Below are 14,013 nucleotides of genomic sequence, written 5' to 3'. Positions count from 1 at the left end.
TTATCTTGATAGTACAGTAAGCCATCTTGTTTTTTAATTACATGCTTTATGGGTTGTATATATAGTTTGGTTTGAGATTGTCTAATCTTTTGTTTCCAACATGATGACATTCCAATAAACCGTTCTTGAGGTATAATCGTTTGATCGATGCGGAGATGGTTAGGCTTGGAATCTTTTCTGGATAGTGCATCGGCCTTTCCATTTTTACTTACTGGGCGGTACATTATATGATAGTTGAAATGGGTAAAAAAGAAACTCCACCGAACATGACGGGAGGAGAGTGTTTTACTGGTTTTGAGGAATTCCAGGTTTTTATTGTCTGTTAAGATGTTAATAGGTAGCTGAGTTCCTTCAAGGAGATGTCTCTAATGTTCCAGAGATATTTTGATAGCTAACAACTCCTTCTCCCCTATAGGGTAGTTAATTTCTGCAGGAAGTAAAACCCTAGAATAATATGCTACAGGGTGTAGAGGATTCGACATGGAAGTTCTTTGTGACAGTATAGCTCCCACAGCATAGTCTGAGGAGTCCACTTCAAGTGTATATTGCAAGTTGGGATCTGGAAGTCTAAGGATAGGTGCTGTGGTGAATCTTAATTTTAGGTGATTGAAGGATTTTATAGCTTCAGAATTCCATTGAAATGGATGCTTGGTACTGGTAAGCTGAGTTAACGGCCTTGCAATCTTTGAAAAATCTTTAATGAATTTTCTATAATAATTAGAAAACCCAAGGAATCGTTGCAACTCCTTCCTTGTGGATGGTAGTGGCCAATCCTTCACGGAATCTACTTTCTCTGTCTGCATGCGGATTCCTGTGGGACTGATATGATATCCCAAGAAAGATATCTCCTTTGTGTGGAACTGGCACTTCTCTGGTTTAGCATATATTATGTACTCTCAATCTTGAAAGTACCCAACGTACATGCTTGACATGTTCCTCAAGTGATGTAGAGTAAATGAGGATGTCATCCAAATAGACGACAAAACACACATCTAGGAGGTCTCTAAAGATGTCATTAATAAAATGTTGAAAGGTTGCTGGGGCATTACACAACCCAAATGGCATGACTAGATACTTAAATAAACCGTACCTAGTCCTAAAAGCTGTCAGCCACTCGTCCTCCTCTCTGATTCGGATTAAGTTATATGCCCCTCTTAGATCTAATTTGGTGAATACTTGGGCTCCTTGAAGGCGTTCTATGAGCTCAGGGATCAGAGCAAGAGGGTATCGATTATTAATAGTCCTCTTGTTCAGTTCTTGATAATCGATTATAGGCCATAATGATTTGTCCTTATTGGTAATGAAGAAAAGAGCAGCTCCTGCAGGAGATGTGAATGGTCTAATAAATCCTTTTCGGAGGTTCTCTTCTAAGTAAGTTTTTAAGTGCTCTAATTCAATTTGGTTTAATGGATACAGATGTCCAAAAGGTATAGTAGAACCTGGCTGTATGTCAATAGGACAATCATACACTCGGTGAGTGGGGAGTGTTTCCGCTTCTTTTTTGCTGAACACGTCAGCAAAATCATGGTACTCATTAGGGAGATCAAAACTATCCTCAGTAGTCTGTAGTATGGGTAGTTGGGGAAAACATGTATGGGTGCAATAGGATGAGTTAAAGGATACTTTGTGTGTTTTCCAATCAATGCTAGGTTGATGTTTATGAAGCCAAGCTCTACCTAACACCACAGGGAAGAGCGGAGAAGGTAGCACATCAAACTCTATGTACTCAGAATGCCCTAAAGCAGTGCTAACTTAAAGAGGGACAGTTTGATGTGTGATCGGACCTGTAGCTATAGTGGAACCATCAATGACACGCGCAAACACAGGATCATGCTTCAACACAATTGGAATTTTATTGGTATTTACAAGGGTATTGGTGATGAAATTACCATAAGCACCCGAATCCAGGATAGCTTCAGAGTGGATATTGGTTTGGTCCCACTGTAAGTCGGTTTACCAGGATTAGTCTGAAAAGATAAAACATTATAAGACTTACTTCTCTTTGATCTGAGTAGTGTTGGACAGTCCTTCACGTTATGGGAGGGATTGGCACAATACATGCATAACTGGTTAGTTCTTCGTTGATTTCGTTCCTCTGCAGTAAGAGGTCCCCTTGCCAAACCGATCTCCATAGGCTCAGGTGGAGGTTTTGTTATAGCTGTGGAGTGACTAGTAGTGGCGTATGACTTTTGAGTAGGTTCGTTACGCTCTCTATGTCTCTCCCGAAGTCTACGGTCGATCTGAATGGCTACTTTTATTAGGGATTCCAAAGTCTTTGGAAGTTCAGAAATTGTCAACTCATCTTTGACTTGATCTGATAGTCCTAGTCTGAACTGATTTTTCAGAGCTATCTGGTTCCACTGTGAGTCGATTGCGTACTGTTTAAATTCCGTAATGTAATCTTCGACAGCTTGCTTGCCTTGTTTAAGGCTACGCATGGTTGCTTCAGCAGTAGCCTGTAAATTGATATCAGAATACAATTCATCCATTGCATTGAAGAAATCAGGTAAAGAACCTAGAATAGGGTCGTCATGCTCAAAAAATGAGTCCGCCCAGACCCTGGGTTCTCCTTTCATGAAAAAAATAAGGGTTAAGACCTTAAGCCTCTCAGTGCTATATGTTTTAGGCTTTAAATCAAATAGAAGCAAACAAGCATTCTTGAAATGAAGATGCATTTTCCTGATGCCTGTAAAAGGTTCTGGCAGACAGACTATAGGTTCTGGTATGGGCTCAGGTACCTATGGTTTTTGTGCCATGGAGTCCCTAATTATTTTCCTTAAGGATTTATTTTCCAACTCCAAGTCTCTCAAGGCCAGACCCATTTGATCCACTCTCTGAGATAGATTGTACACCACATCAGGTAAATCTGCTGGGTCCATCTTACTTCTTTTTGGCTTAGTAATATATAAGAGGCTGTTTATCACAAAGAACCGCAGCTGCAGATTAAACTGAAACACAAAGTATTCTGATGTTTATTGACTGATTCTAGAAAACCCCAGACAGGAAATATGTGTATTTGTATCACAATCACTCACAACCTATTATGATAGGAAATAGGAAGAATTCATGAAAGTGAATTTAGTATGAAAAATGAATTCTGAACTCCTGTGCCTTTAAGAGACAAGAGTAGAATACGCAACATGAAACCGATAATGCAAATATACTGGTATAATGACAGCTGCTCCAGGAGCAAACAGTTTCAGTCTTTTTATCTTAATCCGGACAGTATTTACAATCCATAAACTTGTTAGTGAGTGAACATCAGGTAAGTAATAAAGTTACCGGTTATCTCTGCAGCGTTCTGTCTGCTAATACTTGCTATCCAAGTCCCAGCAAAGAGGTGAACAGCTGCTGTTACAGATGTCCTCGCGTTGAAGAGAGGGGAGGAGCTGACTTCCGATATGCTGCCTGGCAGAGACGATCTACAGAGGTAAACTTAGAAGTAAGTTTTCTTAAATTGTAAGGCTGGATTTGTATATCCGCTGGAAGTATTCACTGGTTCAGTCGCAATGTCCTGAGTAGGAGAGGGATTCAGGCTGAGCTGACACGGGTAATGAAAACAGAGCTGCACACGGAATCTAGAGCTGCAGGGAGCAAAACCGGAATAAAGAGAAAGTTACTTGCAGATAACAGAACTCCAGTAACAGCGGTTACTTAGGAAGAGCAAATGATAAGCTGAATTTGCACAAGCTTAGAGATACGATGTCAGGAGTAACCCTGAGAGCATATTTAAATTACTAAGCACCTGTGGAAAGGTGCACAGGTGTTTTAAAGAGGAAGGAGGTGGAGACTGAGGATAAAACCATTACATGAACCTGATCAGGGGAGTCCTGACAAGGATGGTGAGAACTGTCAAAAACAGCGCACAGACCACCTCCAAAGACCTACAACATCATCTTGCTGCAGATGGTGTCACTGTGCATCGTTCAACAATTCAGCATATGGGAGAATGATGCGGAAGAAGCCTTTTCTGCACACACGCCACAAACAGAGTCACTTGAGGTATGCAAACGCACATTTGGACAAGCCAGCTTTATTTTGGAAGAAGGTGCTGTGGACTGATGAAACAAAGATTGAGTTGTTTGGTCATAACAAGGGGCGTTATGCATGGCGGCAAAAGAACACAGCGTTCCAAGACAAACACTTGCTAGTCACAGTAAAATTTGGTGGATGCTCTTTCATGCTGTGGGGCTGTGTAGCCAGTGCCGGTACTGGGAATCTTGTTAAAGTTGAGGGTCGCAGATAATTGAGAACAATGTTGAGGAATCGGTCACAAAGTTGATGTTACGCTGGAGCTGGATATTTCAACAAGACAACGACCCAAAACACTGCTCAAAATCTACTCTGGCATTTATGCAGAGGAACAAGTACAATGTTCTGGAATGGCCATCCCAGTCTCCAGACCCGAATATCATTGAAAATCTGTGGGTTGATTTGAAGTGGGCTGTCCATGCTTGGCAACCATCAACCCTAACTGAACTAGAGATGTTTTGCAAGGAGGAATAGTCCAAAATACCTTCATCCAGAATCCAGACACTAATTACAGGCTATAGGAAGCATCTAGAGGCTCTTATTTCTGCTAAAGGAGGCTCTACTAAATATTGATGCAATATTTCTGTTGGGGTGCCCAAATTTATGCACCTGTCTAACTTCGTTTTGATGCATATTGCACATTTTCTGTTAATCCAATAAACCTCATTTAACTACTGAAATAGTACTGTGTCCTTCAGTAATTTGATAGATCAAAATGAAATTGCTGATCCAAATACCCAATTATTTATAAATGAAAATCATGGAAATTGTCAGGGGTGCCTAAACTTTTGCATACATACAGTCCCTGTGTTTACCACTTCTATTGGAAGTTTATTCCATGAATCCACCACCCTTTCTGTAAATCCCCCCCCCCCCCCACACACACACACACACATGAATTATTTCTGGTTGACACAAGTAACACACAGCAGATGACACAGATACATAAAAACTAACAGTTCATTGTTTTGAAGAATAAGTCTACAAACATGAAGAATGTCATTTTTTTAAAATAAATATCACTAGAATAATTACTATTGGTTTTGTTTTTGTTTATCTTATTAATACTATATTTATATACATCTTTTTATTTGTAAGCTTTAATTATTCTGATCACGTTATATACATTAGAGAATATGTTTATATAAGTAGTTTCATCTCTGCGCAACATCCCCATATAGATTGGTTTATAGTTTGTATCAACAATATGTATATATCCCGCTCGTAATGTATGTATTTATAGTTTAATATTTGGCTATGAGGGTTACATCAGGTATAAATATTGTAGTGTCTAATAAATACTTGCAAAAGCAACTTTAACCATAAGTATACCACCTTAATGGAACATTACATCAATACCACCTTTAATCTAAACAATTGGGAAGTTTCAACTGAAAAATTGAACCAATAAGGATTAAGAAGGATCTTTAAAAGAGTAAAAACCATCACCCACACTTATCTTGAAAAAGCACTGGAAAGGGCGAAACGCGTCAAAAGTTGTGGCTCACATTACTGTTTGACACCACATTATTGAATTTATTGAACAGACTTTTTAACCCTGGTTAATTTGGATTTTCCCACAGCATTTACTAAAATACTCCCTGGGTGCGTAGCACTAAGTGCAGATGAGGCATCTACTGCTACGGAGAGGTGTGCATAACAGCACCTTTTACACAACAGCACTTTTTGTATGCAGGAATTGTCATGGCTTTTTTAAAGAAAGTCCCACGAGTGTCACCCGTGATGTCAGACGCCATCGGTCACGTGGGGTGAACTCGCGGTTGTGAAGAAACCAACTAAGCTGACACATTCCTCTTTGGAACTCCCCAGCGGCATAGGAGCCCAGGTATGAGTAAAATTGTAGAGACTGTATAACCGGATGGACTGAATTGGAGGTAATCTCTAACTTTCCTTTTTTGGAACTGACACGTATGTAAAGAGTTCATAGGTGGTATACTGATAGACGCTGCTCACACCGAATGCTAAATTGCTTTAAACATCATATTGCTAATGAGTTACTAATGTATGTTCTTCTGGCCTAACGGATACTCCCAATGGGAAAATAGTAACAAGACTGTTGCCTTTTAAACTGGAAAATAGTAACGAGACTGTTGGTTTTTTACACTAAGCCTGTTGCTTTTCTCCAAGTCTGTTGCTTTTTGCTGTTTGGTTTTAATTTTTATTGATTTGGTATATTATGTGTGTATATACATATATACAATTAAGGGAAACGTCCCAATATTTTTGAAGTACAATTACATATGAATAAATGCTTTTTAAAATTAATTTCTGTGTAAAGATTGGATATACTAATTGATATTGTTGCTGTTAGCACCCTTACTATCAATTTTATTGCATATATTGTATTTGAACAAATAGAAGGATTTGTTTATTGTAAGGTGTTTGATATCTCTAACTTTAGCGCACTACTTTATCTTTTTATATTGTTTTAAATTTCCTTCATTTACTGCTAGCTGCTGAGTTGTTACCTACATATTGGAAGATATTTTTGACTTCAGGGATAACAAATTTCTAGACATGAGAGATGATAGTATCCCATATAATAGCATATCTGCCCAAGATAAAATATCAGATCTGATGTTGAATTTAGAACAAGCACTAACAAAAAAAAAAATTAGTTAGAAAAATAAAATAAGAACAAAAATAGAAGATTTCAGAATTGTAATAGAAATCACAACTATTATGGATATAATAGGAATCAAAATCCAAATATGAGTTATGAGAGGGTTAGATACCCTAGATATCCTGATAGGGAAAGTTTCAATTCAGAGTTTCAACTAAACACTTTTAGAAATAACTCACTTTCGGCTAGATTACGAGTTTTGAGCGCTATAGGAAAATTAGCGAACGCAACAAAAGTGGAGTTATTTAATCCTCTATATTGCTGCCATTACAAGGTTTAAAAAACCAGGCTTGTGTGGGCGATATGGTTGCGTTGAGCTCCATACTGCAACAAAAAAAAATGCTGTGTTTGACGTGCTTGTGCACGCTTTCCCCATAGACATCAATGGGGAGAGCAGGTCAGAAAAAAGTCTAACACCTGCGATCGCGGAAAGAAAAGCTCCCTAATCTGCCGCTCCCGATATCGCCGCCACCTAAATAAAGGTATTAACCCCTAATCTGCCGTTCCCGATATTGCCGCCACTATACTAAAGTTATTAACCCCTATTCCCCTGCACCCCAACATTGCCCACACTATAATATATCTATTAACCCCTATTCCGCCACTCCCCAACATCGCTGCAACTAAATAAAGCTATTAACCCCTAAACCTCTGGCCTCCCACATCACTACCACTAAATAAACCTATTAACCACTAAACCGCCAGCCCCCCACATCGCAACAACCTAAATTAAACTATATTAACCCCTAACCCTAACATAACCCCAACCCTAATGTAACCCTAACCCTAACACCCCCTAACTTTAACATAATTAAAATAAAGCTAAACTAAACTTACAATTAACTAAATAAACCTATTAACCCCTAAACTGCCAGCCCCCCACATCGCAAAAAACCCAAATTAAACTATTAACCCCTACACCTAACCCTACCCCTAAATGCTAAACTACCAATAGCCCTTAAAAGGGATTTTTGTAGGGCATTGCCCTAAGTTAAACATATTTTTTGCTACAAAAACAAACACCCCCTAAAAGTATACAAACCCCCACCCCCTAAACTACCAAGGGCCCTTAAAAGGGCCTTTTGGGGGCCCTTAAAAGGGCCTTAAACAGCTCTTTTGCTACAAAAAATAAAAAAACACCCCATAACACTATACAAACGCCCACCCCCCAAACTACCAAGGGCCCTTAAAAGGGCATTTTGTAGGGCATTGCCCTAAAAATAATAGCTCTTTTCCTACAAAAGAAAAATAAACACCCCCTAAAAAATACATTACACAAAATAACAAATGATTTGAACAGCCAATAGGATTTTAGCAGCTCTAATTCTATTGGTTGATTCAAATCTTTCAGCAAATAGGAATGCAAGGGACGTCATTTTAAATAGCGCACCTTGCATTGAAGATTCAGTATACGGTGGTGACCGTATGAAAAGGATGCTCCGCGCCGGATGTCTTCAGGATGGACCTGCTCCACGCCACCGGGATCAAGATAGATGATGCTGCCTGGATGAAGATTGAAGAGGCCGCCTGGATGAAGACTTCTCGCCGCTTGGATGAGGACTTCTCCGCCGGGATGAAGATTATAGAGGCTTCTCGCCACCTGGATGAGGACTTGTCCGCCGGGATGAAGATCGTTCAAGCTGGACTTCAAAAACTGTAAGTGGATCGTCTTGGGGTTAGTGTTAGGTTTTTTTTAAGGTTTTTTTGGGTGGGTTTTATTTTTAGATTGGGGTTTGGGCAGTAAAAGAGCTAAATGCCCTTTTAAGGGCAATGCCCATCCAAATGCCCCTTTCAGGGCAATGGGTAGCTTAGGTTTTCTAGATTTAGGTTTTTTATTTTGGGGAGATGGTTGGGTGGTGGGTTTTACTGTTGGGGGGGTCTTTGTATTTTTTTCACAGGTAAAAGAGCTATTATCTTTGGGGCAATGCCCCACAAAAGGCCCTTTTAAGAGCCATTGGTAGTTTATTGTAGTCTATGTTTTTTTTTTATTTTGGATGGGCTTTTTTATTATGATAGGGCTATTAGATTAGCGGTAATTCTTTTTTATTTTTGATACTTTCGTTTGCTATTTTCCGTAATTTACGCCTAGATTTAGAGTTTGGCGTTAGCCGTCAAAAGCAGCGTTAAGGGCTCCTAACGCTGCTTTTGGCTGCACGCTGGTATTTAGAGTCAGCCAGGAAAGGGTCTAACGCTCACTTCCAAGCCGCAACTTTTCCATACCGCAGATCCCCTAACGCCAATTGCGTATCCTATCTTTTCAATGGGATCTTCCTAACGCTGGTATTTAGAGTCTTGGCTGAAGTGAGCGGTAGAGCCTCTACCGACAAGACTCCATCCGCAGAAAAAAGTCAGTAGTTAGGAGCTTTCTGGGCTAACGCCGGTTCATAAAGCTCTTAACTACTGTGCTCTAAAGTACACTAACACCCATAAACTACCTATGTACCCCTAAACCGAGGCCCCACACATCGCCGCCACTATAATAAATATTTTTAACCCCTAATCTGCCAACCGCACATCGCCGCCACCTACATTATCCCTATGAACCCCTAATATGCTGCCCCTAACATCGCCGACACCTACATAATATTTATTAACCCCTAATCTGCCCCCCCCCAACGTCGCCGCTACCTTACCTACACTTATTAACCCCTAATCTGCTGACCGAACCTTGCCGCCACTCTAATAAAGTTATTAACCCCTAAACCGAACATCATCAGAATTTGTAAAATCACTGCTTGATCTAAATGTATTAAAATATAAAATAGAAAGTGCAAAGTATAAAAGTAAAAACAGTGAAAGGACCCTATCTGAAGTGTAAAGTAATATAAAATACAATGCACAAAGTGTAACTGTAATAAAACTCTCATACCATGCAGTGCTATATTGCACTAGGCTTGTCTCTCCTTCATATACAGAAACGAGGGAGATCTTGCCATGCTGGAGAGTTCCACCCTTTTTCTTTTAAGCATTCAGTGAGTTCAGCCCCTGTGAAATCTGCACTGCAAATTCTATCCAAGTTGGAGAATCATTTGATCATCAGGCCCTAAATAATGGACTTTGTACATACAGACAAATATAAAATAAAGATTTATGTGTCAAGAGAGTGATGATATAATGTATTTTCTCCCTGCAAGCTCAGCAGGAGCAAGACAAAGCTCAGCAGGAGCAACAAAAACAACTATTTCATATAAAAAGCACCTAAAGGAACACTTTCCCCTAAATGTTATACTCTGCAGCTGGCATAATAAGTAATTGGAAACACACTGATGGGGAAACAAATTTACAGTGCACTCCCCCTTTAATGGCCACATATGCTGCCATTTGATTGATATTGGTGCTAATATACTTACTAAGCTGTATAGGGTCATATCTGCCACCTCCCAACTGACGCTTTTGTCTTCCTTCCACAATCAGGGCAAGTGACGACAAGAAGATGCAAAACCTTATAAGACTCATATCTAGAAACAAAACTAGAAATAAATGATAATTAATATAAACTACAATATTACCTATATTCTAACTATCAACATACCAATATTTAACCAGATACTTAAATCAAATAAATATGATATCATCAGAATTAAAGGGACAGTTTACCCCCCAAAATTCTTCCCTTTAAATTGTTTCCAATGATCCATTTTTACCTGCTGGAGTGCATTAAATTGTTTACAAAATAGCTAAATTAGCCTGTGGTATCACCACCTACACTGAAAGCTTCTATACTGGAGTATAGGCTATTGGTAAGCTATGTTAACACATCTAGCAGAAGAAATTACACTCCCAGTGGTAAATGAAAGTGCAATTTATCAAACATTTTATAAAGCTGGTATAACAAGTCATTGAAAATACATTAATGAAAAAACAATTTTACAGTGTACTGTCCCTTTAATACATTTATTTAACCTGAAAGTCCATGTTATCTATGCAGAGGATAGATCAGCAATTTAACACTGTATTGCAAAAACAAATCTATATACAAATGTTTAAATACATTAACAATATCATTTTAGCATAATGTATAATGTTTTACAAATCTAGAGTATCTAAGGGATATATCAATTGAAAACACTAGTGGAGTTAATTTACCTGGTCTCTTTTGCTATGGCCAATTAAAGGGATACTAAACCCAAATTGTCTCTTTAATGATTCTAATAGAACGTGCAATTTTAAGCAACTTTCTAATTGACTCCTATTATAAAATGTTCTTCGTTCTCTTGCTATCTTTATTTAAAAAGCAAGAATGTAGAGCTTAGAAGCCAGCCCAATTTTAATTCAGAACCTGGGTTATGCTCACTTATTGGTGGCTAAATGTAGCCACCAATTAGCAAGAGTTGTCCAGGGTGCTGAACCTAAAATATAAAGAGATATAAATGAGCTTGTACTCTGATCTGAGCAATTATTGTGTAGAATGTTGCAGGGTCAGTTATTTCTACTGCTATACTTACATGTGAATGAGCCACATAAGCCTCTCAAAGGGGGTGGTGTTAAAGGGACAGTAAAGTCAATTTTAAACATCTTTCTAATTTACTCCTATTATCAAATTTGCTTTGCTGTCTTTGCATCCTTTGTTGCAGAGTAAACCTAGGTTGGCTGAAAGGAGCTCAGAAGTGTGCACATGTTTTAAGCATTAATTGCAAACAATACTGCCAGATGACTAAAGACATGTGCACACTCCTGAGTTCACCTTGGTTTACTCTTTAACAAAGGAAATTAACAGAACTAAGCAAAATTGATAACAGAATAAAATTAGGAGGCTGTATCATGTGACAGCAATATGTATATACTGTGCACTCTTGCACATGATCAGTAGGAGAAAGAGAGAGAGAAGATAGAGAGAAAAAGAAAGGAAGAACAAAATAAAGAAAGAGAGAATGAAAGAACAAAAGAAAGTGAAAGCGAGAGAGAGAGCGAAAGAAAGAAACATAGATAAAGGGAGAGAGAGAGGGAGAGAAAGAAAGAGAGAGAAAGAAAGAGAGAGAGAGAAAAAGAGAGAGAGAGGGAAAGAAAGAAAGAACGAGAGAGAGAGAGAGAGAGAGAGAGAGAGAGAAACAAAGAGAGAAAGAAATAGAGAGAAAGAGAGAGAGAGAGAGAAAGAGAAAGATAAATAGAGAGAAAGAAATAAACATAGATAAAGAGAGAGAGAGAGAAAGAGAAAGATAAATAGAGAGAAAGAAAGAAACATAGATCAAGAGAGAGAGAGGGAGAGAAATAAAGAGAGAGAAAGAGAGAGAGAGGGAAAGAAAGAAAGAGCGAGAGAAACAAACAGAGAAAGAAATAGAGAGAAAGAGAGAGAGAAACAGAAATAGAGAGAAAGAAAGAAAGAGAGAGAGAGAGAGAGAAAGAAAGAACGAGAGAAACAAAGAGAGAAAGAAATAGAGAGAGAGAAACAGAAATAGAGAGAAAGAAAGAAAGAAAGAGAGAGAAAGAGAGAGAGAGAGAGAGAGAGAGAGAGAAAGAAAAAGAGAGAGAGAGAGAGAGAAAGAAAGAAAGAGCAAGAGAAAGAAAAATAGAGAGAGAAAGAGAGAGAAAGAGAGAAAGAAAGAAAAATAGTGAGAGAGAGAAAGAAAGAAAGAAAGAAAGAAAGAAAGAAAGAAAGAAAGAAAGAAAGAAAGAAAGAAAGAAAGAAAGAAAGATAAAAAAGCAATGGCTATGGCGTTAAACTGTGCATACTGATTTTATGTAAGAATACAGACTTGTAAAAAATGTTATATTTTTATTGGAAAATCTAAATGTGCCCAGGCTCCTAAGAAATCTGTTTACCAATGTGATCTCTCTGTACTATACATTGTATAACCTCTGTCGGTTTTGGATTGCAAATAGGATATAAGGAAATATCCTCCCTTTAAAAACATTGGAAATTTTTCAACAATTTTTTTCTGTTTTCCAGACCCTGTTAAAAAGGAGATTTTGCTATATCTTACGACGTTGTAAGTTTTGAGTCAACTTTGCAAGTTCTTAACATTTTTTGGAAAACAAATTTTCCAAATAACTAAAATCTCAAATAGTGGTAAAATCTGTTGAACTTTTAAACGACTGCCTGTAGTCATTAAATATTAAGAGGGATTTATTTTATGTTAGTAAATTTGAAATGTGTTGTATTCACATCACTCAAACATGACACATGCAATGAATGAAGATCTAATATCAGATACCTGCCTCCCCCAAATCATACTATAAGTTGGTGTATTCGGAGGAAGCATTAAAATGTTACATGCCAACGTGAATATTAAATCGTTTATATGTTATAACTGGCAGCCAGGCTGCAAAATCCATTGCCTGGTTTCTACATTAGACATTGGCCCTTGGTCATGTTTTCTTTTTTTTTTTTTTTCATTTTAGAAAAAAGAAATGTGATTTGCATATGTCCACTTTTCAGCCAGTTCCATGGTTTTTTTTCCTTTTTTTTTTTTTTTTTTTTAAATGTAGAACTCTTGATATTTCTCTTAGCCCCCCCCCCCCCCCCTTGTACCAGAAGGGCCTGCAATTCAATGCAGAAATCTGTTATATTACTAGGCGGAACTGTACATAATGGTACCCTGTGGACATGAAGCTTTTTTAGGTGTTTCATGGAGAGTTTATAAAGAAAACTGACCTTTTTGCACTTAGTTCATAAAATTCCATCATATTTATAAAAATACTGACAAAGAATTAACAATAGGCTAATTGTTAAAGTGTACTTTGTGCAATAAGAAAGGTTCACAGTGTTTTAAACTATTTCATTTTCCAAGTTATCATTAAAATAAAACACATTTATATATGGGGTAAATTTATCAATGTGCGAGCGGACATGATATGAAGTAACGTATCATGTGCACCGCTCATCGATAAATGCCAACACCATACACTGTCTGCATTTATCATTGCACCAGCGGTTCTTGTGAACTGCTGGTGCAATGCCGCCCCCTGCAGATTCGCGGCCAATCGGTGCTAGCAGGGGGCGAGAAGGCTCGCCAGAAACAAGGGGCATCAAGCTCCATATAGGGCTTGATAAATATGCCCCATGGTGTTATAGAGAAAATCAAATATATGGCTGTTTCAGACTTTTATATTGCTAAAAAATGATATAATCATTAAAAAGTAAAATATAAACATAGCTACCCTATTTAATGAATGATCCAAAGTCACATTTTGGGAGGAGGCGATGTGGTGGATTATCTTGTTTGGTATTTCAAACAGTGCCAACTGTTCATGTATTGCGGATCTGGATTCATGCATATACACGGCTGAATAATTTTGTGAACTTAGCCAATTACGGACATCATAACTTTGTTTGTGCTAAATTCATTTATGGCAAATTAACAGGTATATAATAATTGTTCATATAATATCCTGAAGTG

The 14,013-nt window shown here is 38.1% G+C and overlaps 1 protein-coding gene across 1 annotated transcript in view; it reads right to left on the bottom strand.

Annotated features, from left to right (window-relative positions):
* MATN2 (matrilin 2) overlaps positions 1 to 14,013 on the bottom strand; it is a 295,468-nt gene that overhangs the window by 241,039 nt on the left and 40,416 nt on the right. The window contains exon 2 of the mRNA XM_053715235.1: positions 10,027 to 10,146. Within this exon, the coding sequence (XP_053571210.1) occupies positions 10,027 to 10,132 (106 nt within the window). The 5' untranslated portion in view covers positions 10,133 to 10,146. The remainder of the gene's footprint in view (positions 1 to 10,026; positions 10,147 to 14,013) is intronic.

The sequence above is a fragment of the Bombina bombina genome, chromosome 5 (genome assembly GCF_027579735.1).
Source record: "Bombina bombina isolate aBomBom1 chromosome 5, aBomBom1.pri, whole genome shotgun sequence".
Lineage (NCBI taxonomy): Eukaryota > Metazoa > Chordata > Amphibia > Anura > Bombinatoridae > Bombina > Bombina bombina.
The sequence above is the reverse complement of the archived record's forward strand: the minus strand, read 5'-3'. Positions and strand labels throughout refer to the sequence as shown.